Source organism: Mus musculus, chromosome 6, assembly GCF_000001635.26.
Source record: "Mus musculus strain C57BL/6J chromosome 6, GRCm38.p6 C57BL/6J".
Classification (NCBI taxonomy): domain Eukaryota; kingdom Metazoa; phylum Chordata; class Mammalia; order Rodentia; family Muridae; genus Mus; species Mus musculus.
In genome coordinates this window covers 133087098-133114906 of record NC_000072.6, presented here as the reverse complement: position 1 = coordinate 133114906, position 27809 = coordinate 133087098, and the positions used below count along the sequence as shown (strand labels likewise).

The 27809-nt window shown below is 37.5% G+C and overlaps 1 protein-coding gene and 4 pseudogenes across 5 annotated transcripts; 3 read left to right on the top strand and 2 right to left on the bottom strand.

Annotated features, from left to right (window-relative positions):
* Gm7039 (predicted gene 7039) lies at positions 650-1127 on the top strand (annotated as a pseudogene).
* Smim10l1 (small integral membrane protein 10 like 1) lies at positions 2818-15757 on the bottom strand. Of its 5 annotated transcripts, none has more exons than XR_868863.3 (4): positions 9302-15757; positions 6925-7043; positions 5676-5743; positions 2818-4114 (listed from the first exon to the last, which is right to left on the bottom strand). XR_868863.3 is itself a non-coding variant. In NM_001271583.1 (3 exons), exons 1-2 carry the CDS (start codon positions 9491-9493, stop codon positions 6966-6968), a joined length of 270 nt encoding a protein of 89 aa, NP_001258512.1. In that variant the 5' UTR covers positions 9494-9668; the 3' UTR covers positions 4008-4114; positions 6925-6965. The 5 variants fall into 5 exon arrangements, 3 of the variants coding, with proteins under 3 accessions (NP_001258512.1, NP_001258511.1, NP_001156917.1); NR_073368.1 differs by lacking the exon at positions 5676-5743 and adding an exon at positions 8377-8544 and having other exon boundaries at positions 4008-4114; positions 9302-9668; NM_001271583.1 differs by lacking the exon at positions 5676-5743 and having other exon boundaries at positions 4008-4114; positions 9302-9668.
* On the top strand, positions 18976-19841 carry Tas2r141-ps4 (taste receptor, type 2, member 141, pseudogene 4; annotated as a pseudogene).
* Gm8921 (predicted gene 8921) lies at positions 21881-22844 on the bottom strand (annotated as a pseudogene).
* Gm18691 (predicted gene, 18691) lies at positions 27052-27792 on the top strand (annotated as a pseudogene).

Below are 27809 nucleotides of genomic sequence, written 5' to 3'. Positions count from 1 at the left end.
TTGATTTTCTATTAACATCCATGACATAATATAATTTCAAAATTTTCATTAAACTACCTTTCATAAATATTCCTCAATGTGACATTTGCTTGAAAAATTACCTCTGACATATTCTGAATTAATAATATTTACTTTTTAATTCGAAGTTCTATATTACATAATTCTTTTTTAAAATGAATAAAATTTTAAAAATTAATTTAAAAATGCCTGAATAAATAAAGCATCAATCTACGGTAATGATCAAATACCTCCAAGATAAAATCTACAAAACAAACTAAATTCTGATAAAATCTAAAGAAAGATAATGTTGTCATATTCAGATTTCCAATTTCATACTGATGCTGCAAGTGACACTACTGATAAACCTAAATAAAACCTCAGCAATTGTATTAATAAAGTTAAAATTACTGGAGAAATTGTAACCGTGTTGAACAGGAAAGAATATAGCAAAGCTTCACGGTTTTTACAAACAGTTCATAGTTGTAAAGATATAATTTACTGAGACAGGCACTGTGACACACATCTGTAACTCCAGCATAAGAAAAAGGGGATCAAAGCTCAGATGGCATACACTGTGTAGAATCAGCACCTTAAGGACTCAGTGTGTTTTCCAAATCTCTTCATTAGGAACACAGTACCCACAATTTCATAGGTGTCTGGGGCAGAACCCCACAGAAGCAAACTCCAGAACATGATCAATGAAGTAGATGCGGATGGTATTGGAACAGTTGACTTCCCTGAACTTCTGACTATGATGGCAAGAAAAATTAGAGACATAGACAGTGAAGAAGAAATCAGAGCATCATTCTGTGTGCTTGATCAGGATAGTAATGGCTATATTAGTGCAGCAGAGCTTTGCGATGTGATGAGAAACCTTGGGGAGAATTTAACAGATGAAGAGATTGATGGAATGATCAGGGAAGCAGACATTGATGGGATGGTCAGGGAACTACAAAGAGTTTGTACCAATGATAACAGCAATGTAATGACACTCTACAAAAGGTGTTAAATTTCTTGTACAAAATTGTTTACTTGTCATTTTTTTTGTTTGTAGCTTTTATGTAAAAGGTTTTCACCAAATTTCAGAAATAATACACGTACAGTAATTAGGACTTCATTCCTCCTTGGGGTACAAAACTAAACAAAGAATATCAACTAAGGACTACCGAATGGCTGAGAACCACCTGAAAAAATGTTCAACATCCTTAATCATTAGAGAAATGCAAATCAAAACAACCCTGAGACTCCACCTCACATCAGTCAGAAAGGCTAAGATCAAAAATTCAGGTGACAGCAGATGCTGGTGAGGATGTGAAGAAAGAGGAACACTCCTCCATTGCTGGTGGGATTGCAAGCTGGTATAACCACTCTGGAAATAAGTTTGGCGGTTCCTCAGAAAATTGGGCCTAGTACTATCAGAAGATCCAACAATACCTCTCCTGAGCATATACCCAGAAGATGTTCCAAATTGTAATGAGGACACATGCTCCAATATGTTCATAGAAGCCTTATTTATAATAGCCAGAAGCTGGAAAGAACCCAGATGTCCCTCAACAGAGTAATGGATACAGAAAATGTGGTACATTTACACAATGGAGTACTACTCAGCTATTAAAGACAATGAATTTATGAAATTCTTAGGCAAGTGGATGGATCTGGAGGGTATCATCCTGAGTGAGGTAACCCAATCACAGAAAAACTCACATGACATGCACTCACTGATAAATAGATGTTAGCCCAGAAACTTAGAATGCCCAAGTTACAATTTGAAAACACATGAAACTCAAGAAGACCAAAGTGTGTATACTTCGTTCCCTCTTTGAATGGGGAACAAAATACGCATAAAAAGAGTTACAGAGACAAAGTTCGGAGCTGAGATAGAAGAAAGGAGCATCCAGAGACTGCCCCACCCAGGCATCCATCCCATAAACAACCACCAAACCCAGACACTATTGCATATACCAACATGATTTTGCTGACCGGACCCTGATAGAGCTATCTCTTGTGAGGCTATGCCAGTGCCTGGCAAATACAGAGGTGGATGCTCACAGTCATCTATTGGAGGGAACATAGGGCCCCCAATGAAGGAGCTAGAGAAAGTACCCAAGTAGCTGAAGGGGTCTGTAACTCTATAGGAGGAATTACTGTATGAACTAACCAGTAGCCCTCAGAGCTCGTGTCTCTAGCTGCATATGTAGCAGAGGATGGCTTAGTCAGCCATCAATAGGAGGAGAGGTCCTTGGTCTTGATAAGATTATATGCCCTAGTACAGGGGAATGCCAGGCCCAGGTAGTAGGAGTGGGTGTGTTGGGGAGCAGGGCAGGGGGAGAGTATAGGGGCCTTTCAGAGAGGAAACTAGGAAAGGGGATAGCATTTGAAATGTAAATGAAGACAATATCTAATAAAAAGAATCCTGTAATTAAAATGTAAAAACTGAATCCCAAAGGGAGGTTGAAATTCTAAGTGATTGTCCCTTGTGATCTAAAACTACACTTTAACCTTGAATTTATATTTAAAGGGAAATGGAAATATAGGTATATTTATCCTCTTAATACTAAGGTGTATTTTATTTTCAAAATTTCAAGAGTCCTAATAATTTTTAATTGGAAAATATATTTTTATTGAAGTCACAAAATATTTTGCCATTGAAAATATCATCCTGAGTGAGGTAACCCAATCACAGAAAAACTCACATGACATAATTTAAGGGGACATAAATAATTATAAATTACAAAGAAGAGTGGGGGAGGCTTCCCATAAAATTTTTACTGTGATAGTGAAATTATAACGTACAGATACTAGATATTACACACAGAATACTGGGCATTCTATTTATTTAGTCTACAGAGTTGTAAGGTAAAATGACAAGCTGCAATGAAATGATTATCAGACTTGCTGGTTTGGCTCCATGGAGTTATAAGTAAGGTAATGGTAGAGTATTCCATTTTTCTATCCAACTATGTCGGAGCTGTGTGGGCTCTACATATAGATGATGAGAATGAGGCTGAAGACAGATTTGAAGATAATGCAATACATCTCCATTAGTAATCTGTGTTTTATAAAACAAAATATCTTATTTTAGGAATTATATTTTAAGTATCTTTCTATGGAAATTGTAATGTAGAAATTAAATTGAGTGCACATTAGCCTGTCACCTCCACTCTCTCCCTCTGTCACCTTTCCATAGGACTCAGAAGCATCAGACCCTCTCCCAACACACGCATCCCTAGGCCAGTGCATGCAACCTAGAAAGGTTGACCAAGTGTTGTGGAAAGGGAAGAATCATTATTGATTTTTTTTCCATTACTAACCTCTTATCTGCCAAATAAATGTTTTCTTTGAGAAACTGTATATGATGGTTTCTTCTTTCCATCTAGAGGAAGGTGATTGACAGAATACTCTGAGCCTGTTGATGAAACTGTCTTAACTCTGATGCCAAGTTCCAAAAGCACGAGGTATACCAGGTGTGCTTTCTTGAGTACCTCTGGACACATACACCAGCTAAAAACTTGTATCTACATTGACTTCTAAGAGTGCTTTACAGATTTTATCAAGTGGACCACGTGCTACATTTTAGGTGGATTCTCCTAGTAGAACCTCACTTTACCCCATTAACAGTTGTATACACGGCAAAACCCTTCTCTCATTTTAGACAAAAGGTAAGATTCTGTCTACCTGTATCGTTTCAGAGCCTTACACTTGGTCTTCAAAGGAAAAATTATCTGAAATTTTGTTAAACCCATTTGAGCAACATAAATGGGCAATTTATTTGACTCCTGGTTTACCAAGACTTTTTTGACAGTTGTTCTAGTTATTCTTTGCTTTGTTTTTATCGTTGTTATAATGAAGGCATTTCATTCTCAGGGACTAAGGACTCTCTAATCACTCTCACTGTAAACCTAATCTCTACTCTCGGCCACTGTGGAGCCTGCCCTTCTATCTTAGGCTCGCTCCATCTTAAGCTTATTGTAGGGAAGAGCTGTGTTAAAATATTCCGATAGAATAACTTAAAGGAGACAAGCTTTATTTTAGATCACAGTCCAAGGTGCAGTCCATCAAGGCAGGAGAAATAGAGTGGCAGGAGTTTGAGCAGGTGGTCCCATCAGAGTCTCACCTGGGAAAAAAAGAGCTGAATTTAATTGCTATTCAGTTCCCTTTCTCCATGCACACAGTCCAGGGTTCCCTGTCCCGGAAACGGTCTTACTCATACTTAGGATAGTTCCTCACACATCCATTGATATCAAGCTAAGCCCCACAACCATAACCAGAGGCCTGTCTGCCAGGTCAAACTGACCATTAATAGCAAATATATTCCCTGAGAATTGTGAGAAAAATCTGTTTTAAAAATGAAGGCAGTATTCAAAGTGAGCAAAAATCTACAATGAAGCACAAAAAAAGAGTCTTTGTAAATGTCATCTGAACACGGGAGATGAGTTTGACATGTCAGTTTGCAGTCCTGGCCTTCAGCATTACTCCTTGGGTTAGGATTCACCCTCAAACACTCAAGATCTCTTATGACTAAAAACATTCCAAAAGGCCCACTACTTTAATATAGTGTCTGTCAAAGGAAAGGTTACTAAGGTCAGTATCTAAGAGAAAGGACAAGATGAGGCATTATTTCTTTACTCAGGAACCTCTTGCTATTGAAGGGACATGATAGTGTCATAGGTCAGGAACACTTCTGTTGGGCGCCATTGGCCACTGCGACCATTGGGAGTCTTAAATATGTGTGTGGAAATGGTTGGGGAGACAGAAGAAAGACAAACATGAAGTTCAAGGAGTTATTTCACTGGAATATCTCACACATCACATATATGCACACACATGAATAGGAGTGTGCAATTCCAATAGAATAATGATATGAGTTAGTGAGAAGAGGTGATCATCCACAGATGCAGTAGTTCTGTTATTCATTCTGTACTTCCCATTTCATATGCATTAGATCACAAGTGCTTTCTCACTATTCCTTGGTGCAACATACCATGTATTAGCTTAATATATCATGAAATCAATGATCTTCTGTTTTCTGATTTTTACATTTTATTTTTATGTGTATGAGTATTTGTCTGCAAGTGTGTGGGTCCATGGATAGATGTGAGCTACTATGTGCTGCTGAGATCAGAACCTGGATCCTCTGCAAGAGTAGCCAGTGCTCTTAACAGTTGAGCCATCTCTCCAGCCAAGTTTTCTGATTTAACTGTACTAATCATAACACTTCAGCAATAGCATCAACATTGACCATGTTACCTGTCCAAACATTTTATAATAATATGCATTCTATGTAGATATACAATAACAACTTCCCCAACACATATAGTTCAACCATTTGATTTTGTTTTTAAAAAAGTGTAACAGGTAGTTGAACATAGGATTATAAACTATAGTTATTCAGACTTTTATAAATGTAAATACTCTTTCAGGTATTTACATATAGTATATGATTATATTTCTCAATGTTTTCTTTATAGAGAGTTTCCTCTTTAATGTAGTTATAAACATAAATGTTCTTCCATATAATTGGATTTGTTTTCTAACTTAAAACATTTTTTTTAACTCATGATTTAGTCACTTTTAAACCATGCCTACAAATGATGCATCTTTCTCTGGTGGCCTTTATACTACCTTCAGATTATTTCTAAAGCATCAGTAACTACTAGTTCTCTTGATTTCCATACCATGAAGCCTAGCCCCTTCCAAATCCTCGGACTAGAAGTAATTCCTTTGCATTCAAGGCTGGAAGGTGCTGTGAAGAAGACATAATAAACTCTCAGAATATTGACTGTGTACTCCATACTACTGAAATTAAAAAGTTTTGAGGACACTTACAGGAAATGTATATTAAGATGGGTTCTCATGTGGCTCAAGATGGCCCTATATCCCCTACAAACACATCAGTGGGTTCAAACTAGCAACTCTTCCAACTCAGTCTCTCAAGTATTAGAATTACAGGTATGTAACACAGTGCCCAGTGTTTTCCCTAAAGCTCTCAAATTAATTACAGCTATCAAGATAGAGGTGGATTATATTAAAACTACAAAATAATACAGTCTATTTCATAGTGAATTAACTTTTATGATACAGGCTAGATATTAATGAAAAGAAGAGTATCACTGTTTTCTCCAGTCCACCTTGACATATAAGTTTAAGATTTCACCATGGAAGATAAAGAATGTAAAAGACGGGAGGAAGAAGGGTGCTATGAAATGAAAACTTTAAATATTATACAGCTGTTGCACACAAGAGCTCACAGAAGCTGTGATGACATACATTAGACTAGTACCATATCAAACCAGTTCAATGACTCCATCATGGAATAAGGTGGGGGGGGGGGAGGTCCTGAGGCCCAACTCTGAGCTAAGGAGCTATAAGCAGATGGCTACTGTCCCTTTTCTTTAGAAATATGGATGATTCAACTTAGTGGATTAAAAAAATACAGAATTAAAGCAGGCTATTATATAGGGAAATAATGTAGGAGCCAGCTAGAGTGTCAACACTGAATGTAAGTCTTCAGGCACTGAACAGATTATTGTTAAAAGCAGTGTCTTTCAATGTTCTGTAAGTTTGCCAAGTAGGGTAGCTGGCCAGTGAACCCCAGGGATCTGCCTCTGTCTCTCCTTAGCACTGGGATTGCAATCATGCTACCAACCCTGGCTTACTAGGCTCTGGGGATCAAATTTGGGTCTTCAGGCTTTTAGAGAATGTACTTTACCGAATAAAGTAAGTTTCCAGGTCTTTCTCTTTGTGGTTGCTCTTTCTGCCCTACTACAATTGGAATTTTCTGATGCTTTAAAACATCAGGTATATTTCTTTATTAATAAAACATCTACTAATTTTTCCTTCAGAGCACTTATTTAGCCAAACGATTTTAGCAACTGGAAGCTTAGACAAAATGCCTTGGGACTTTTCTGACATTTAAAATGTTACCTGGCAAATATGAAGCCTATTGCTGACACAGCTCAGTAAACCTAGTAATCAAAAGGTGATGGCAGAGAGATCATAAGTCTTGAGCTAGCCTGGAATACACAGCAATTTCCAGAGAAACCCTATTGAGAGAGAAAAAGAGAGGGGGCGGGGAAAAAAATAAAAATAAAACAACAGAAGTGAGACATTCAGGTTCACAGGCTTTTTCAGAATTAAACTAATGAGGAGACACACATTATTTCCTTCTAAAATTTTTATTCTTAACCAATGGATTCTTTTGCTTTTGTTTCTTTGGGGCAGTGTTTTTATCATGTGGCTCAGGCTGTCCTTGAACATATGGCAGTTCCAATTCAACTTCCAGAGTACTGGAAAAACTTCCGTGTGCTACTATGTCTGGCTCTCACTGGATCCTTCAGTTATCTTTGAATATCAGGAAATTTTTCTGAGAAGAGCTTGGAAACTAGCAATTTTCAAAGAAAGCCAGCAAAGGGAATTTTAAAACAGCATGCACTGTCTTAATATGTGCTCACAGGAACAAATAACAGAGACAATTCCATGCCAAGCCTGTAACAATATATATTCATCTACATGAGTTTAGAAAGGATACAATTACATTTATACGTAAGAAAAATCACAAGTAGAGATGAAAATCATTTCTAAGCTACAATAGGCAGAATACTTCCATATTAATATATATTAATATTATCAAGCAATAACAGCTGAGTGTTTGATTTAGATTTTAATCCAACAAGACTTTTGGTCATTTGATTGGTGGTAGACATAATTACCTGGGGAGCTTTTAAAAACAAAATATTTTAATTAGATTTTAATGGAAGAAAATCATATATATGATTTAGAAGAAATCACGTTAGATTAGTAACAAAAACAAACGAAGCCTCGCTTTTCCTGTACCTATCCCCATTTATTTTCTCTAGAAATAACCACTTTTAGCTTTTAGATGTTTCTGCATTAAGTTTCCTAATCATAGATTATGTTGCTTTTTATATATTGGACCTTTGTTTATTTTATTATTATTATTTTTGTAGTGCTGGGTATCAAACTTAAGAGTCTCATGAATGATAGGTCCACAAGATAAGTCTATATGATAAATCTACAACTTAACCAAATTTCCTGTCCTCAGGAATAGATCTTGATGTACTTTGCATCTTTATACATATATCTTTTTCAACTTCCAGCCTTCCAATGTTACATAACTATTTCTTGTTAAGTAAGAACTTATATTACAGGTACAGTACTATTCACATGAGGTATGACAGAATAATTTTTTATTATTTTATTTTTCTTGGGGTTTCTAATTACTTGTTTTAATTTCAAAACAAAATACAATTACTAATTCACTCCAGGCTTGGATAAAAACTCCAGCATACATTCACACACACACCAGATATTAGCTCCTTTTCAGTCACTGAGAAAATTCCATCTTTGGACATTTACTATTTAGGTCATGTGGTTTCCACCTCCATTTAGCAGTTAGAAACATGGCTGTCCATAATCAACGAAATCTCCTTTCTGTTCACAAATTACACGTTTTACGCTCTCACTCCACAAAGGGCATCACCATTCCATTTAGTTTCTTGTCCCTCCACTTGTCAAATGTATTTCCTCAAAAAAAAAAAAAAAAAAAGTTTGTAACATCTGCATTTTACTCTGTAACTAAAATTAAGCATTCTCATTCTCTTTAAAGTAGAAAGCCACATCTGGTCTATTTGCATTACTACCAGGGAATAGTCAATTCCTGTGAGGCAATTGGACTTTCTTTCCTTTGGAACCAACGTCTCTTTGAAAGGAACATCTTCACATAGTCCCACTATTTTTTTTCAAAATCTTGCTGGCATATTTGGGGAGTATATTTTCCTGTAGTCTGACTTTGACCCAGATTCAATATATCCTCTTGTGGGAGGAAGAGAGATGCAATGCTTTTTAAGTCACATTCTTGACATAACAGGCTTCTTATTCAATGTCTAGCTTACAGTCCAGTATTCTCAAAGATTAATTCAGAACGTAAGTTTGGTGTAAATCTGTGTTCTTGAAAATCTCAGCCTTCCTTTCTCATAATGCATCTTGTGCCCTTTGTCATATCCTAAGACTTGCCAGGAATTTACAGATGAGTGGTTCCTTGGATACTTCCTTGGATAGCTCCTCTGATGCTGGAACAACATCCTTGCTTAACCCAGCTAGCTTTCCCACCTCCAAATCCCTGATAGGAGAGGTTGGGAGCCGACTGCCTGTGCGCAAGCCAGCTCTCGCAAGATTGCACGTTCTTCTCGCGCTTCTTGAAGGTGCCGCGGGGCGACCTGGGAAGCGGCCATCTTGCGGTCCCGGGTGGCGGGGCAACGCAGACAAGGCTCTAAATGTGTACCTGCAGGCGGATGTTGAGGATCACGGAGCCCGCGATGTAGAAGTACGGGAAGTTCATGCGCAGCTGCCAGGCCAGCTCGAAGAAGGCGAGCAGGGTGCGGGACAGCCCCTTGCAGAAGACACCATACGGGGTGGCGGCCGCAGGGCCCACTGCCCTGAGCGCTAGGGCGGACGGGGCGTCGGCGGGACCCATGGCGTTGTCCCACCAGGCCGAGGGTCTCCGAAGCTCCGTGCAGTTCCCGAGCCAGATGAGCCGTGGCCGGGACGAAGCGGCCGCCGCTTTCGCCCCCACTGCCAGCGGCCGCCGCTCCCTCCGGGTGGCGCGGGGCGGCGTGGGCTCCGCCTCTTCCTGTCAGCTTCCCGAGGAAGGTTGGCTGCTGGCAGTTATGTAACTGCTAGGGACAGGGGATCTCCGTGCCGCTGTCCCTTTAAAGGGCAGAGCTCCGTGAGCTGATGTAATTTAGCCAACATTTAGTACACATTTTGCAAGGATCAAAGGTCGAGGAAAATAACTGTGTCTGCTCAATATTCATGTAACATTCACTGAGACAGTAGGACAAAGTGATCTATCACCTTATGTAAGTGTATACGGGCATAGAGTCTGCATTTGTAACACACCATAACTGAAAACGTCACCGTATTAGGTTATGCGTTTACCTGTGTATTAGGACTATTTATATTGCAAGTGACAAATCAAAAAAAAAAAAAAAAATTACCCACTTTTGTGGAGGGCATGTGTATGAACATATATATGGAGAGAGAGGCAAAGAGATGTGTTTCTACTTAATATAAACCCATTGAAAGTTAAGATTAGGTATAGATTCCAGCTTTTTGCATGCAATTGGATTAGTGAGAAACCTAAGGTAGACTCTTAAGGACCAAGATACTAATTTTTATGTTCATGTTTTTTGGTACCCTATAGAAATACCAGTCTCCATTATTCACATTTTATTTCTGGCATTTATGTAATGCACTTCCATTGTTTTTGTTTGTTTCAGTAATGCCCCAGTTTAGCCTCATTTACATATTATGCATGTATGTTAGTTTCTGAGCAGGACTTTCAGAATACAGTATACTTTTAAATGTCATTGTTAGATTTTCTCATATCTGACACTGACTTGCGTGTATGTGTTATATAGTTGAAGAATCCCCATGCTCTGAGAGTGTCAGCTTGAAAGGACACTTCAATTTCCCAAACTTCAAAGGACAGTCTATCCGAAAGTGAACTCCACTTTGCACTGCAGGAGGATTTCTGGTTAGATAAAAGGCAGCATTCCTTTAAGAACTTGTGTACTGTGTTCCTATCTGCCTAAAGGAGCATCTATTTCCCTTACCTCTGGCAAAAGGGACTGTGGTTCTCTTGTTAACATATACCTTTGGCCCCTGTCTAGTCATATCAAGATCCCTTGCCTCCAGGCTTCTTCAGTCCCCACTCAGTTATGTATTCCCAAGCCATGATGCCCATCTGCTGGCACTTCCCTCAGTCTAGCTACTCTTCTGTAACCAATGTTAGTCTCACCTCGCTTTCTCTATTCTCTATCCAGTTATTCTCCCCTCTCTCACAGATAGCCCTGGCCATAATCCAGTCTGCTGGCCATGTTTATTCTACTTTTTCTCTTTGCTCTAAACACTTCCAGTTGCCACTGGCTATTCACTTAAATCCTCAATAAAATCTTCCCATGCCATGGAGTAGTCAAGTCATCTGTTTATACATAGAGCATTTCTGTTTCTCAGCAAACTACATATAGGGCTGGTGCAAATAACAAGACATTGTGGAAGTTGGAAAACTTGAAGAAGAGTGCCCATTTATGCTTCTTTTCTGCTATTGTATCAATGCTAAACCAGTAGAGAAACGATTCCCCTAACCAAAGAATAGAGAAAAAAAGAGTATTTTAGGATGAGTGACCAACTCAGAAACACAATGTACATAGTTTTTCTGCACAGGAATAATTTATTATGAAATCGGAATCCATGGAGCTGGTCAACATTGACGTAAGTTAGTAAGAGCCTGGATCTCCCACTTAAAATAGCACAGAATCAGTCAACTCACATGCTTACACCACCTGACCCATCCCTAGCTTCCACTGGTTCTTGCCCTTGTTAATTCCATGAAAAGAACTGCCTTTTACTTTCAGGGAGTGGGGAATATAGCAGCCATGCACTAACTAGTTAAGTGGCCATAGTGAAGATTTACTCCTGTAGAAAATGATAAAGAAGAGTCTTTAAAAAGCTCCCAATCCCACTTTTTTCTCAAGAGAGATTGGAATCAGACACTTAAGAGGGCTGTGGTTTGCCTTCTATCCCTTGAACTTGATCCTTGATAGCCTATTTCACACCTGCTGCCAGGTAGGTGCATGTCAACAACTGATCAAATGTAGCAGATGATGAAAATAATTTCTCTAGATGGTAATTCTCTTGATTTTACCCAATCTTTTGTTTCCTTAACTTTGATTCTTCCTAAAGCTTGCTTTAAAATGGTTTGTTTAGCTGGATAATCATTTGAGAATGTTTAAGGTGAGCCACAATGGTTCTGTGTAGAACCATATTCCTAATTATTTATTTAAGAATTTACTAATTAAATCCACTAGGAAAGAAATCCATTCAGATTGAAAGGGTTGGGTTCTAGTGATTGAAGACCATAGACCAGGAAAAAAAAATATGAGGTGTCTGAATACCTCTATACTAATCATTTGTATATAGCATGACTATGTTATATACAGAAACAGTTTGATATTTAGTGGAAATTTCTGCAGCTGTTTAGTCAAATCCTTTGAAAGGAAAACGTTTTCAAGTGGATGCAAGTAATTAGATGCTGTAACAGCACTAGGCAATTTATGGGACTATACTATAAAATCAATTTTTTTGTAAATAACATTTGCTTCATAGTAAATGTCTAGCACCCTGTTATATTTTTGGAAAGAGTAACATCCTTCTGCCCTTTTGGTCACTTATTCATTCTGGGGATGAGCAATTTGAGTCATGCTTCACTAATGATGCAATGGAAAATTGCATGGTACTTGGCATGAGAGAAATCCTTGGTTAGCTAGCAAAACTATTGTGTAGAAAGAAATAAAAGCAAATAAATTTCTAAATCTACTTGTAAAAAGGTTCTAAGAGAGCAGGGTTTGGTTTTAGTTTTTAAAAATAAATAAATAAAAAGAAACAGAGTATCAGTGTGTTGCTTACTCCTATCACCTCAAAGCCTCACTATTGCTACATCCAATACCAAACATTCATTGCAAGCCATTTGGGGATTCATTTAATGTCCTAACTACAGCAAGGTCAAAGGGGTATTTTTAAAAAAATAAGTGTTGAATCTTTCATTGCCTGGAGGAAAACATGAATACCATATTTAATGTCTCGGTTTTACTATCCTGAGAGGATAATGGGAATGTATCAAACAACATTCTTACAGTTGTCTCACAGTAACTGAAAAATAAACAGTCCAAATACCCATAAGTACAGACAGATCAGTAGTTAGAGTGTAGCCTCACAATGGAACAGTATGGAGAAATGCAAGACAAATAATTAAGGCTTATTAAGATCTGGTTCTTCTTAGCAAGTTAGACGTTTAGCTAATGGGGAGGAGGAAATTAAAAATCTCAAGAGTAGAGAAGTGTTAACAATAGACATCAAAAGAAAATCACAAAATTTTAAGAAAATACTTTAAATGCCTAAACTCCACTAAGTTAACAATTAAAAAGAAATTAAAGAATTTCTAGATTCATATAAAGCAAGTTGAATCAAGAATAAACAGCATTGTAAATAGGCTAACAATGAACATGTAGATTGAAACAGTAAGTTTTCTGACTAAAACAAGCCCAGTTCAGATGGATTCATATAAAAATTACACCGAATATTCAAAAAGGAATTAACAGAAAACACTTCTTAAATTTTTTTATAAAAATGAACAAAAAGTGGGTGGGGGGAGAAACAAAAGAAAGTATTTCAAACTTCTAAAAAGTCAGTGTTGTTCTAATAACAAACCAGAGAAAGACATACCAAATAAGAAAATTGCAGAGCAATGTCTGTGATAAACATTAGGTACTAAAATACTTACAAATGAGGTTTCATATGAAAAAAAAATATCACCCATCAACAAATTGTGTTTATCCTGGGGGTATAGGAATGGCTCAACATAAGTAAATAGAATAAATTGCATCAATGGACATAAAGACAATAAAATCAATACCTGTAGAAAGTCCTTAAACAAAACCCAACATACCTTGAGGATAAGGATTCTGGAGATAAAAGGCCTGGAGAGAAGTCCAAAGGAAGGAAGAGCAGGTTCATACAGTAATGTGGATAAATTCTGTCAACATATACGGATCAAGAAACTCAACAAAGAAGAGCATAAATATAGAAACTTGTCATAGTGACCATACCTATAACTACTAACACTTGGGAGGCTGAGGCAGGAGGATTGCCACAAGTTTGCCTTGGAAATATTTGCCTATTAGAAGGTTATAAAAGATAATAAGAATATTTTTCACTTGTTTAGAATCAATATTACATTTTGTAATTAGTTTTGTGAGCAACTCAAATTAGCATTTTTGGGGGTGTGAAGTTTAAGTTGATGTTATTTTTTCCATATTGTCATTTGGTTTTTCATTTATTGAAGAAACTATTCTTTGCGATGTAATATGTTTCGTGTTTTCCTTGAAAGTGTATGATCTGTATAAATGAGTCTGTTACAATAATAATTGTTTTTACCTACAAGATGTGCAGAAGTAAAGATGGAGCAGAGACTTTGGGAATAACCAACAAATGACTGCTCCAGCTTGATATCCATCCCATGTGAGAGATTCCTCCTCTGACACTATTAATGATACCCTGTTATGCTTGTAGACAGGAAACTAGCATAATTGTCTCCTTAGAGGCTTCATCCAGAAGTGGATGAAGGCACATGCAGAGACCCATAGCCAAATATCAGGTGGAGCTCGTAGAGTCTTATGGAACAGTGGAGAATAGGATTGAACAAGCCATAGGAGTCAAGGTCACCAGGATAAGATCTCTAGTGTCAACTAACCTGAGCTCATGGGGTTAACAGACTGGGCCACCAAATAAAGAGAATGCAGGGGCTGCATCTAGTCTCCACCCTCCACATTTGTAGCAAATGTTCAGCTTTGTCTTCATGTGGGACTCCTAACAAATGTAGTGGGGGCTGACTCTGTCTCTGTTCCCTGTTATTGGATCTCCTTCTTCCTTCTTAAACTGCTTGTTTGAGCTTTTTATTTATTGAATAATTTATTTATATTTCAAATGTTATCCCATTTTCTGCTTTCCCCTTCTGAAACCCCCTATCCCATCCTCACCCCCATTCTTTTATGAGGGTACTCACCCATCTGACCTCCCATTTCTACCTCCCAACCTTAGCATTCCCCTACACTGGGGCATGGAGCCCTTCCAGGGCCTCTTCACCCACTGATGTCCAACAAGGCCACCCTCTATTAAATATGTGTCTGGAGCCATGGGACCCTCCATGTGTACTCTTTGATTGGTGGTTTAGTTCCTGGGAGCTCTGGATGGTTGATATTGTTGTTCTTCCTATTGGTTGCAAACCCCTTCAGGTCATTCAGTCCTTTCTCTAATTACTCATTTGGGGACCTCATGCTCAGTCCAATGGTTGGATGCACGCATCTGCCTCTATATTTGCCAAGCTCTGAGAGAGCCTCTTGGCATTGACAAAAGTCTATAGGTTTGGTGTCTATATATGGGATGGATCCCCAGGTGGGGCAGTCTCTGTATGGTCTTTTCTTCAGTCTCTGCTCCACACTTCGTCTCCATATTTCCTACCATGAGTATTTTTACCCTTCTGAGAAGAACTAAAGCCTCCACACTTTGGTCTTTCTTCTTGAGCTTCATGTGGTCTATGAATTGTATCTTGGGTATTTTGAGCTTTTAGGCTTGTATCCACTTATCAACGGGTACATTCCATCTGTATTTTGTGACTGGGTTACCTCACTTGGGATGATATTTTCTAGTTCCATCCATTTGCCTAAGAATTTCATGAATTTATTGTTTTTAATAGCTGAGTAGTACTCCATCATGCAAATGTACCACATTTTCTGTATCCATTCCTCTGTTGAAGTAAATCTATGTTTTTTTAAGCTATTATAAATAAGGCAGCTATGAACATAGTGGAGCATGTGTCCTTGTATATTTGGGAGAAGCTCTAACTAGTTTTGATTTTTATCACATCATTTTTATCCCTGCTCAGGTGAGTATGAAAGTGATATAACTGGGAAGATGAAAATGAAGAATGTGACAGCTTTTCATGTATGACTGTTCTCACTGTAGGCAGTTCACACACTATACTGCATCCCTACTTTGTGCTGTTTGACTAAACCACTTCTTATGCATAGGAAGATGGGTCTCACATAAATTGATGACAGCATTTCATCATCATATTCCCCATGAATAGGCTGCAAACTGTAGCTTTCATCTCTTTAAAATTGGATGCAGTGGCTTATTATTATTATTATTATTATTATTATTATTATTATTATTTATTACCAAAAGATAATGACACACCATTTCGATAATTATTCATGTTTGCCATTCATCTCCAATTCATAAGAAGCGTCTTAGGAGGAGGAAGTAATGTTAGTTCCATTTACTGATTATTTGTACCAACTAAAATTGAAAACAAAATAGTTTTCAAAATATTTTTAGAGAATTAAAGAATGGATTAATATATGAATGATTATGTGAAGGTTGTTATATGAAAATAAATAAAACCCATTATGGTATCTGCATAAAAACATGAATTTTTTGGTTCTATTTTAATTTTTACATTAAAGTTTACCAAGTAGATGGCATTTGTCATAATATGTCAGTTTTAAAGAAGCATGCAAAGGAGTTTAATAAAATTTCACATATTTTCAACTATCATTTCATTTTCGTATTATTATTTTACATGCAAAATGCCATTTAATATTATAAAATCTAGGTAGCAAGCAGATTCCTTTATTTTTCTTTTATTCTTTTTCTTTTTTTTTTATGGCTATGAGATTAAACCTAGTGTCTCTTACATGAGTGACAATTATTCTTCACCTCAGCTACACCTGAGGCTTAACAACATCCTTTCTCAATTGTAACTTTTGTTCATTTTCCACCATAACACTTCTAAACACTTTCCTGTTTGTTTGTTTTACAATACAGGGTTTCTCTGTGTAGCCCTGGCTATCCTGGAACTCACTCTGTAGACCAGGCTGGCCTTGAACTCAGAAATATGCCTGCCTCTGCTTCCCCAGTGCTGGGATTAAAGGCATGCACCAGCACTGCCCAGCTCTAAACACTTTTGAAGTGAGCATATTGTAGGGTCATAGAAACAAACAAAGAAAATCTATAATTCAATGAATATTTTTTTCTGCCACCATTCAGTATGTTTGTGGCATTTACAAAACCAGATCTCATGCTCACAGTGTTCCATTATAGTTAACCAGATCTTTTGCTCACAGTGCTCCATTATAGTTAAAATTGGAAGAAGAACCTTGATGATACAGAATATTCTCTTAGAATATATATGTATATATATTCACACAGATATATTTCTAGAGTCGTCAATGGACTGTGCCACTCAAAGAATGACTCAATTTATAAATGCATGCTTTGTGTTGGGGATTGGAACCTATGCTGTGTAGCTCTCTTTTTGTCCTTTGTCTCTTGGATATGGTAACTCTTTTGTGAAGGAGTTCCTTGCATTAATTCTATAAGAGTTTGGGCTCTTCTTTTTCTACAACTGTACCAGAGACATACACAGTAATCTTGTCACTATTAACATAGTAGTTGTTTTTTTCTAAGCAAAGCAACTTGGACACCTTAGTTCAACAGTTACAGCGGCCCAGGTAGAACTTCTAAGTGCTTGATATCCAGAGTGGAAAGTGAAGAAGAGAGGTTCATGGAATCTCCTGGGGTGGTGTTACTCACCCTCATGTATACAAGCTCTGTTCTATTTCCTAAAGGCCTTTACCAGCTCTTGTACTAGCACATGTTCCATACAACCCCACCCACAGTGTGCTTTGCATTTCTATTTGTCTTCTTCCTCCTTTTTGCTATAGAGAAGGAACCATTCGAAGAGTTCTATTCTATGCCTAGGTAAGCCCGTGCTTTTGTTCTTAGAAATTTTGCCCAAGATATTTCATGTACTAGCCTAATTCATCTTCCTAGTAATTTTGCCCCTAAATGTTGGGCATTTATGAGAAATCTCAGAATATTTTTGTCAAATTTTCTTTGCTCAGTGTTGCTCTAGAGGTAGGTAGCTTTGGTGTGTCTTTCACATTCAATAACCCATGACTTTCTCTTCAATCTAAACATTTTTGTTTGCTGTTACTTTGATTCAGAGTCTAACCAAAGAGCCCATTTTTCTTCAGTGCTGGGCCATATATACCATTTCCTAAAGTTTTTGATGTTTTTCTGGTTGCTTATTTTGATAGTTTCTCTTGTGTGTTATTGCTCCTTTGGCTATTATTTATATCTTGAAGAATGTTATTTCCTGTTGCAACATTTACTGGCTTGCCTTGAGTGTGTATTTTGTTTTATATACCTTGGTACCTACGGTAATTTTAAATAAACAGATGTGGGTACAAAGTGGAGGAAAACAAATAGTACCTGAAGCTTGTACTGGTGAAGGAATGACATGCGTGAACAAAGAAAGGAGACACCGAGAATGAAGAGGATTCATTTTATGCAGATGAATTTGAGTAAGTTTATTGTCTACTTCATAACAATAGGAATGTTTTCAAACGTATTTGCATGTATGGAAGAGGTCACTCACGAGTCTTTAGAATATTTACATCATTACTGCATCAATTACAAATGAAAGCAATATTATACTATCTCCTAACAAACTATCATATTACTAAATCTTAAATGAAATATACATTAAGTTTTAAGTAAATGATAAACCTGAGTTATAGAAGTCAGAAATGAAAAGGATTATCATGGAAATAGATACACATTTATGAACTCATACATGCCTATGTATATACGTACATATGACCTTATAAAAAGTAAACTTATCAATCTTGTCAGTCACAGTTATTTGAGGAAAATTATTAGGTAGTTGTTTGTTTCTAGGGAGAACATTGGAAAACAAGAATAAGAGCCTATACTGGCACCCTTTTGAAATATTTAATTAAATCCTTATATTACATATCAGTTTAAATACTGTTGACTTTCATGTGAGCTATAATTTTATAATTTTGCTTGTCAGGAATTAAATGGTTAAAAATTAATACATAGATAGTTGAAACCATGTAAATAAATAAATTCATTTCTATGACAGCATATGGCAATTTTGTTTTCTTCAGCATCAATTACAGAGGACTTCAGTACATCATCTGTAAGGTATATAGCATCTGTGCTACATACTCAGATGTGCTTCTTTTAAAAAATGTATTATTTTCGTGAAGAAAACTGTGATCCAGCCCATTAGTGATTCTTTATGTTTATGTGACATTGTATGTAAGACTTTATTAAATTTGTATGCTATGAATTCTTAAGAATCAACTAGATGTGCTTCAGAAGACTGTTATTAGCAAATATTTAGCACTGTAGTAGAAACTGGAGCATCTCTTGAAAACAATGGTGTCCTATATTACATATTATTAACTACTTTATGTGTGTAATTCATAGTGGGAAGTTTAGGCAATGCATTCATAGTTCTGGTGAACATCATGGACTAGGAGAAGAAAAGAAAGAGAAAAGAAGAGAAGAAAGCTATCTTTTATAGATCAGATCTTCACTGCTCTGGCAATTTCCAGAATTGGTTTCCTCTGCTCAATAATTACAAGTGTATTGGTATATGAACTGTATCCAGCTTTAATAATGACTAAAAGACTGGTGAGCAAAATTAATACATCTTGGACAGTTACCAATCATTTCAGCATCTGGCTTGCTACAAGTCTCAGCGTCTTTTATTTTCTCAAAATAGGCAATTATTTCAAACGTGATGTTTCCCTTAAATTGAGAGTAAAACAAGTGGTATCTGTGACATTGCTGGCATCTTTGCTTATCTTCTTTTCAAATATTTTAATCGTAAACAGATGTATTGATGTTTGAATTGATGGACATGAAGCTAATATATCCTACAATGCTATCTTAAATACTGCTACTCATATTTCTAGGCTTATTATACTCATCAACACTATGTTCACACTTATACCATTCACTGTATCTCTGACAATGTTTCTCCTTCTCATTTTCTTGCTATGGAGACTTCTGAAGAACATGCAGGGCAATGCCACAGGCTTCAGAGACATCAGCACTGCAGCCCACATAAAGGCCCTGAAAATGGTGGTCACCTTTCTGTCAATGTATACCTTTTTTTTTTCCTGTCGATCCTTTTGCAGTTTTGTAACATTAAATTTCAGAAGAAAAATTCAGTTACTCTATTTTCCTTCGCTACCAGACTTGCCTTTCCTTCAGGCCACTCTTATATCCTGATTCTGGGAAACACTAAGCTTAGGCAGGCTGTTCTTTCCATGGCATGGTGGCTGAGGTGCAGGCTCAGTGATGCAGAATCCTCAGATTCCTAAAACATTACTGTTGAGCATCTTCTGTATTTTAGAAGATCAATTCCTAAGAAATTAAATGTTTAAATTTTTACTTTCTTTCCTTCATTCACAGCATTGTAAGTTTGCAGAATTTTTTTGGTAGACTAGGAAATATCTAAAATTACAGCATTGACATAAAAATTGGATATATCTATATTGTTCTAAAAGGATAGACATGAATATAGACTAAATAAATATATGAGCATATAGTACTACTATAATGTAATTTGCTATATAGGCACAAGGTCTTTGACATTTTAAAATGATTTATGTTTATATGTAAAAACAATGTATTCATGATGACATAATAATGTGAAACTGTAATTGTATCCACATAATAATACTTGTGTAATCTAGAACTTGTCAAAAAATGATATATGGCCTTTTACATCAGATATAAATAACCTATTCTCTGTTTCAAATACAAGATCAAATTCAAATAATTTTAATGAAGTTTCTCATTTTAATCCAAGTTTTCTTTCTATAATTAATTGGATATTCAAGAATCCTTGGAACATATTCATCATTAGGAAAAGCACTATCATTTTAAAGTAGATTTTATATTGTGAATCTCATTTAAATTTCTATCTCCATGAATACCAAATCATGACTGTAAGTATCTTCATTGAATACTACAACAAAGTGATTTATGTTCATGTTTTACTTTACGTAAGCATATGCCTGTGTTTTTTCTCTGAGAAACAAACCATGCTGTCACAGAGTAACTTAGGACGAACTGATGTGTTAAGAGCATGAACTTTTGTGTTTTGTTTGTGTATTATATTGATTGTATGGCAACATAAAATGTGAATTAAAAATGTATAAATGTAATCACCCAGGAGAACAGCTTAAAACTCAGGCTGAAGAGAGGAGATGATGTGAGCTGAGATGGTTTTACGGTTTATGTGTCCTTGCTTCAGTACTGTTGGATCTATAGCAAGGATCTTGTGAATTCCTTTGAATAACTAGCTTTATGTTTTATCAACATTACTCTAACATTGATTGTTCATTATTTATTCTTTAAAAAGTGAAGAGTATATTTTCTGTACTTTTTCTGATTCAATTGGATGGGCCCACACATTTTATAGAAGGTAAATATATGTAATGTGTAGCCTCTTAAAGGAAGATGCTATAGTACATACATGGGGATTATTGATATGTAAAAATTCAGCCCATTTAAAAAACATTATATGAATGACTTCTCTTAGTGAAAAAAATGTTGAAGGACTGAATTGGGAAATACGGAAATTGTTCAGGAACTAGGTGTTTGTTATTCTGTTAGGAATCAATAAAAAAGAATGTGTATGCACAAATCTCAGAGAAATTGGACATTTTTTAGAATCGCTATACATTCACGTCAAATTTCCCTCCCTCTACCGTGTTGCTATATTACTGGTAGACCAAAGAACACAGCATTCTGCATGCAGGCTTTTTCATCATGACTTCAAATGACTTTACATAGAACCCTTCTAGCAGATGCCTGTCTATTAGTAGCTTCTTTTTTAAACAAATAAAGTTTTACTGAAACACAGTCATATTCATTTGTTTATTCAGGAACTATGGCTGTGTTTATGCTATGAAGACAGTGTTAGGCAGTTATGACACAAACAACATGGCCTGCCAAGCCCAGAGTATTTACTCTCAGGCCTTTTTTAGAGCATGCGGGCTGGCACCTAGCTGAGTAACAAATGCCACTTGTCTTACTGTTCACTCGCATCATTTTTAGAGAGATCCAAAAATCTACAGTCACACAAAGTATGTTGACAGAAGCCCAGTGGGCAGTGGCAACCTGTAAGCTATTATTTGGAAGCAAGAAAATAATATAAGTTTGTAGCTAGCATGCGCTGTATGGAAACTGGTCTAAAAAATATAGGAATAAATGACATGTGGCTTAAGGCTTTTATGACATCCTGGATGGTTTAACGAAGGAAATTAAAAATGCAAAACAATAGGCAGTATTGCTAGGCAATAATTTCAATGGATTGGGCAGTTAAAGAGAAAACCAAGAGCCAGAATGCTATATACAATCATCACTTTGTCAGTGAACATTCCTCGTGTTGGCAACACTATATCTCCTGATGACAGAATTCTAAGTGGCTGACAGACAGTATCCACCATGTCGGTATGCAGGCCTCTTTCTCTGAAAAATGTCCAGAAGAGATGAAGAGGGAGAGGCTAGGAACTGTGAAGCATTGCCTAGGGTCCGGGTGCACAGGACTCAGAACTTCAAGGGAATGAAAGGCTAGTATTTTGGCTGCTTTCTGTCACAGTGCTTGTCAAAGCTCAGCTGTAGAGCAGCCTCCATGGCCATGATCTTGGGAGCACTGTTGCCATATAAGCGCTTCATCTCTGCTGGGCGCTGCTCCCAGGGCTTCTCAGATGGGGGCTCCACTGACCTATGGTGGTTGAAGTACAGGCCACGGTCCGCATTCACATAATGATTCAGGCACTCTGTGTCCAGCTGCTGCTGGCTCCTTCTCTCTACTGGTAGAGTTCCTCAGTGACTTCCATATTGCCCAGGTTGCACGCATTCCACTTCATTGGAATCTGAATCCAACCCTTCCTCCTCATACAGTGCTTCATTTTCTCTTGTGGATGCCCGGTTGGGGTTCTATTGTTACGCAGAGGCTGCCCAGAGCTTTTGAGATGGGAAACACTGTAGGGAGACTCCTGCCGAGCCCTGTGCTGGCCTTGAGAGTTCCAAGGATACCCAAGCTCATAAGCAAGAGAGTTCCGGAGAAAAATTCCATGAGGGAAGAACCATGAGGAAGTGAATTCGGAATCTAGTGGCTTCACATCCAAAGCTCTGCGTGATGAAAATGTGGCCAGTGTCTTGCATACATTGGGTGAGAATACCGAGACGCAGTGCCCTCCACCCATTTTGAGGCTGTTGCTGTTATCTCTGATTGCAAAAGTCCAAGTGGGTACTCGTGGACACGCAGCTTGCAGAGGTCTCAGGCGGTGGGCAACAATGGACCTAGTTCTCCTGTTAGTAGCTTTCATTTCACCAATACACTAGATTTATTGCCAGACCTAGACAATGGAATTCTCATAGTGCAGTGATACAGAGTTGTGCTTTTTTGATAGTGTTTATTCTCAGTCTTGAATTGGGGTGTGTGTGTGTGTGTGTGTGTGTGTGTGTGTGTGTGTATAAGACAAAAATATAAGACAAAGGAGGTCATGAATTTAATGGGAGAATTTGGTTTTGGAAAAGGTGCCCATTTCTTTAAAGCATTTGAAAACTGTTCAGGTATTACTGGGAGAAAATAGATGTCCCTTGTGATAGAATTTTTAGCTTTTAGGCCTATGTCTTCAGAACTGTTTGCAAACTTAAAACTCTAATTCATTGTAGTTCATCCAAGTTCATGTAGAGTTATGGGTCCTGTGTCCACCCTGCCACCAGATGTTGGGCTGTAAGGAATCCCTGGGACACAGCTCCAGGAGTGGGGAAGCTCAGTGTGAGGTGCGGGGCACCTGGAGCTGGCTCAGGAAGTGGGTGGGTGGGGGGGGGTGCTGCAAGGAGGCCAGGGCTGTCTGGTTCTCAGGCTCTTGGACATCTAGGCACCACTGGAAGCCACAGAAGAGCTAAGAACAGAGTGGGGCCCACAGGCTGAATATAGCCCAGGGCTGGGGTTGGGGTAGGGAGGAAGGGCAGTCTAGCTGGTGCCACAGGGATCGTCCTTGACTTGATGGCAACAGGCTTCAGTTTGGGCTTATTGGCATGGCGGACATGGCTGGGAGCACAGAGGGGCCTTCTATGGGAGATTAGACTAAAGCTCTATAGGCAAAGGCCTCCTCCATGGCTCCCTATGGCAAAATCCCAGTGAAAAGAGACAGTCCATGGTTTTAAGGCATTTATTGTCATGGTGTAAAGTGGATGAGTAAAACCATACCCCACTTCTCAAGATGGGCTTGAGATTAGATACCTTTTGCAGTGAAGAGTGTCTGGGAAGGAAAGTTTATTGGCTAAGCCCTCTAGGCCTTAAGGTACCTCATTAAATTGAATATCTGTCTAGAGCCTGTGTGACCACAGAGCATGTCCTCTACACATAGAGAGGCTTGGGGCACTGCTCTTACATGACTGATGGCCACGGATCTATTGGAGGGGTATGGCTAGTCATAAGGACCTGGTGCCTGGAAACAGGCAAAGCACCTACCATCCCATCAGGGTCTCCTGGGCTTCGAGCCTTAGCTCAACTGGGGAGCAAGCTACCTTTCACGGTCCTGGTCCTACAGGTTCAAATTATAAACAAGTGAAGAAGAATGTCCTTACAGCCTGTGGTGGAAGTAATCCTCCTAGCAGCTGGTGTGCTAATATCCTCAGCTTGTTTCATTTGTTCAGGAGAGCTAAGTTCTCCAATGGTACATTCCTTTACCTAAAAAGGAAAGATAATAATTTATTCTGGTGGTATATTGTGGATTTCTGTTATATGTACTTTTTTTTCTTTTACCTAAAGAATATTTTTATTAATTAATTAAAAAATTTGTGCAATGTGTTTTGAACACATTAGCTCATTTCACCAACTCCTCCTATAACTACCTTCTTCACTCTCCTCTTCTTCCCACCTGTCTTTGAATTTTCATTTCTCCCCACCCACACAGAGCCTATTTTTTGTTGCTAGACTGGTCTTGAGATGGGGCCTGTCTTGGTGTGTGATTGATCCACAAGGGATCACATTGTTTAAAAACAAACAAACAAAAAAAAAACAGACAACAAACAACAACAACAACAACAAAATGGAGTCTTGTCTCTAAAGCTACCAAATGTCTGTAGATCCTCAGCTAGAGGCAGGATTTCATGTCCACTTTCCTCACCTCTGCTGGGATTTTTGGCTCATTTAAGCTAGCACAGTTCTTGTGCATGTTGTTACAATTGCTGTTATAAGTTTATGCGTGCTGCTGCCTCATTTTGTTCCCAAACCAGCTTTCTTGCTGTTATGAACTATCTCTGTTTCTTATAATCTTCCTTTCTCCTCTTTCACAAAGATCCTTGAGCCTTGATGTGAAGACTGTTATGAGTGTTCAGTTTAGTGCTGAGATCTCCATGGTCTTTTATTCTATACTCATTAACGTAGTGAGGCTCTATGTTCATTGCCACTTACTAGAAGGAGAAAGTTTTCGTATGGTCTATGAATATAGCAACAAGTCATTAGGAGTCTTTAAATTTATTTGTTACATCTTTGAGAGTTTAATACAGTGTACTTTAGTCATTTTCACACTTCTCCAATCATTCCCTCGCACTCTCCTGATACTCCCTACTCACCCAACTGTACATTTTTCCTCCTTTTATTCATTGTTTTTTTTTAAACTTGTCAAGACCAATGTGTATTTCCAAATATTCTTGGAATAGATAGTAAACAGATAGTCATTAATTTTTAAAAGTGTGCTGTTTACAAGGAAATCCTTAAAGAGAACATCTATTTCTGAAGAAATAAATGCAAGATAGGAACTGTTCTTGGACCATAATCACCTTGTCTGGACAAGTCTGGTTGTTCTGGGAATGGCTTTTTAGGTTGAATCTTACGTAATTCTCATGCAGAGAGGAAGATGCAGTGAAAGGCTCAGGGTTGCTCATTAGGATTCATGTATTATTCTTTCCTGGTGATTGCAAGTTTGGCCACTTTTAAAAAGGCCTACAACTTCCAGTAGTAGTATCCTCTCCACACAGCCTCAACCCTGGAGTGTTTGGTATTTCTCTTTGTCTTCTTCCTCTTTGTTGTTCTATGGAAGGACCCATGCCATGTTTCGAGGACATTTTTCTCTGCAGTGATGGCATGTTCATGCTTCTACTCTAGCAGGTTCTTTAAAACTTTTCAAATAGCAATATGCTTTTATTTGTTATCATCTGTTCTGTAATTGTTGCTCAATTGCTCCAGGGGACTGAGACTGTGCTCCATCCCCCAAACTGGAATACCTAACGTTTTACCTGTAATCCTTAAAGGGCTTTGTTTTTAAATAGTGTCTCATTTGCATATCCAGCTTGTTTTGGATTAGTTATCCTCCTGCATACACCTCTTCACTGTTAGTCTGGGTTACGGGTATGTACTACCACATCAGATTTACTGTAACATTGAAAACTGGGTGTTTTTTCTGTCTTCTTTGATACTCCCATTTGCTTTGCTTTTTGTCAATATAGCAGATATTGGTGTAAAGCAGAGAGAGATAGCAGTATCTGAATCTGCTAGGTGCTAAAGGCTAAAGATTATGTACTAACAAAGGAAGATTCAGAGAGCTGGAAAGACCCTTGGGGTATAAATGAATTCATTTAAATTCTTTGCTTTATAGCATGATGGGACAATCTCTTAACTTTTTCATATACAGAGACAAAGGAATGTCAAGCTTAGAGCAAATTTATAATCTTATTGCATCAGTTATACATGAAAACTATTTAATACAGCATCCTGAGAACTGTAGCAGTACTAAGAATGAGTTGGAAGCCCACTAATGTTGAACCAGAAATAATGAAAGAGCAAGTCAACAGCATCTGTATGTTCCTCTTAAAGGGTAACAGTGTGTGTGCATGCATGACCCTGTAAAAAGTAAGATGATTATTATTCTCAGTACAGAATTCAGAGGAACAAAAATGTCTACAAGAATTTTAGGTAACAGAGAGCTTACAATGGGAAGCATCCATTGGTCCCTGTGCAAACTTAAATTTGATGTGTTTAATGTTGTTTTTATTTTATATGTCAGTCTAGATTTTGTTGCCAGGTATTAATTACAATTCCCCAAAATTATTTGTCCAGAAATCAAATATTGAGACTAAATTTGTATAAAAAAAAACTATCAAAGCCAATACAAATAATTATATCTTGATTTTGATGATAAAACTGAGAATTCAGTGTTTCTTCCTCATCATCAACAACAGCAAAACTAAAAAACAAACAAACAAACAAAAGAACAAAGCAAAAACAATAGGGTGCTCTGGATAAGGTGTGTAGTATGTGGAGAAAGATTAAACTAGCTGCCTTGGAAAATATATAATTTTCACCCAAAACACTGTGGACATTAGTGATTTGTATTTTCTTGGTACTGTATATATGGGTTTTTGGCAGTAAATGTTTTGAAAGTTCAAGAATTTTATACACAGAGCATTTTAGAAGATTGATTAACACATCTTCATTACTTAACTAGAAACTAAATCATCCTTCCAGTGGCAATGAATCCTATCCTATATTTCACATTAACATTTATTTTAAGTGTGAAATTAATAATAGGAAATTTAGGCAGTGCATTTTTAGCCTGGGTGAATATCATGGGTGGACTGGGTCAGAAAAAGAAAGATGTCGTCAGTGTTTTAGATCTTCCCTGCTCTGGCTCTCTCCGGAATCTCTGTGATCTGGACACTAATTGCAAGTTTATTGGTATTAGCCACCTACCCAGCTCTAATAACTAGAAAAAGTAAAAGAATTATGAAAAAATATTGAACAGTGACCAATCATTGCAGCATCTGGCTTGCTACATGACTCAGCATCTTCTATTTTCTCAAGATAGCTACACTAAAAACACTCTTTTTCTTGACCAGAAGTTGAAACCTTAAAAAGCTAGTTTAATTGACATTGCTGCCATATTTGCTCATCATTTTCTTAAACATGTTAGTCATAAGCAGATATATTGATGTCTGGATTGATGGATATGGGCAAATATGTCCTATAGTGCTATATCAAGAAACTCTACCCAATTTTCTAGGCTGGTTTGACACATCAACACTATGTTCATAACCACACCATTCACTGTGTTTCTGATAATGTTTACTTTGCTCATCTTTTCCTTTAGGAAACATCTGAAGAACACCCAGCACAATGTCAAAGGCTCCAGAGAAGTCAAAACTGCAGCCCACATAAAGACTCTGCAAATGGCGGTCACCTCATGTTACTACATATGGCTTTTGTCACTTCTGTGTGTATTCCACAATTTTGGAATTTTGGTTTCTTTTAAAAACACAGGAAT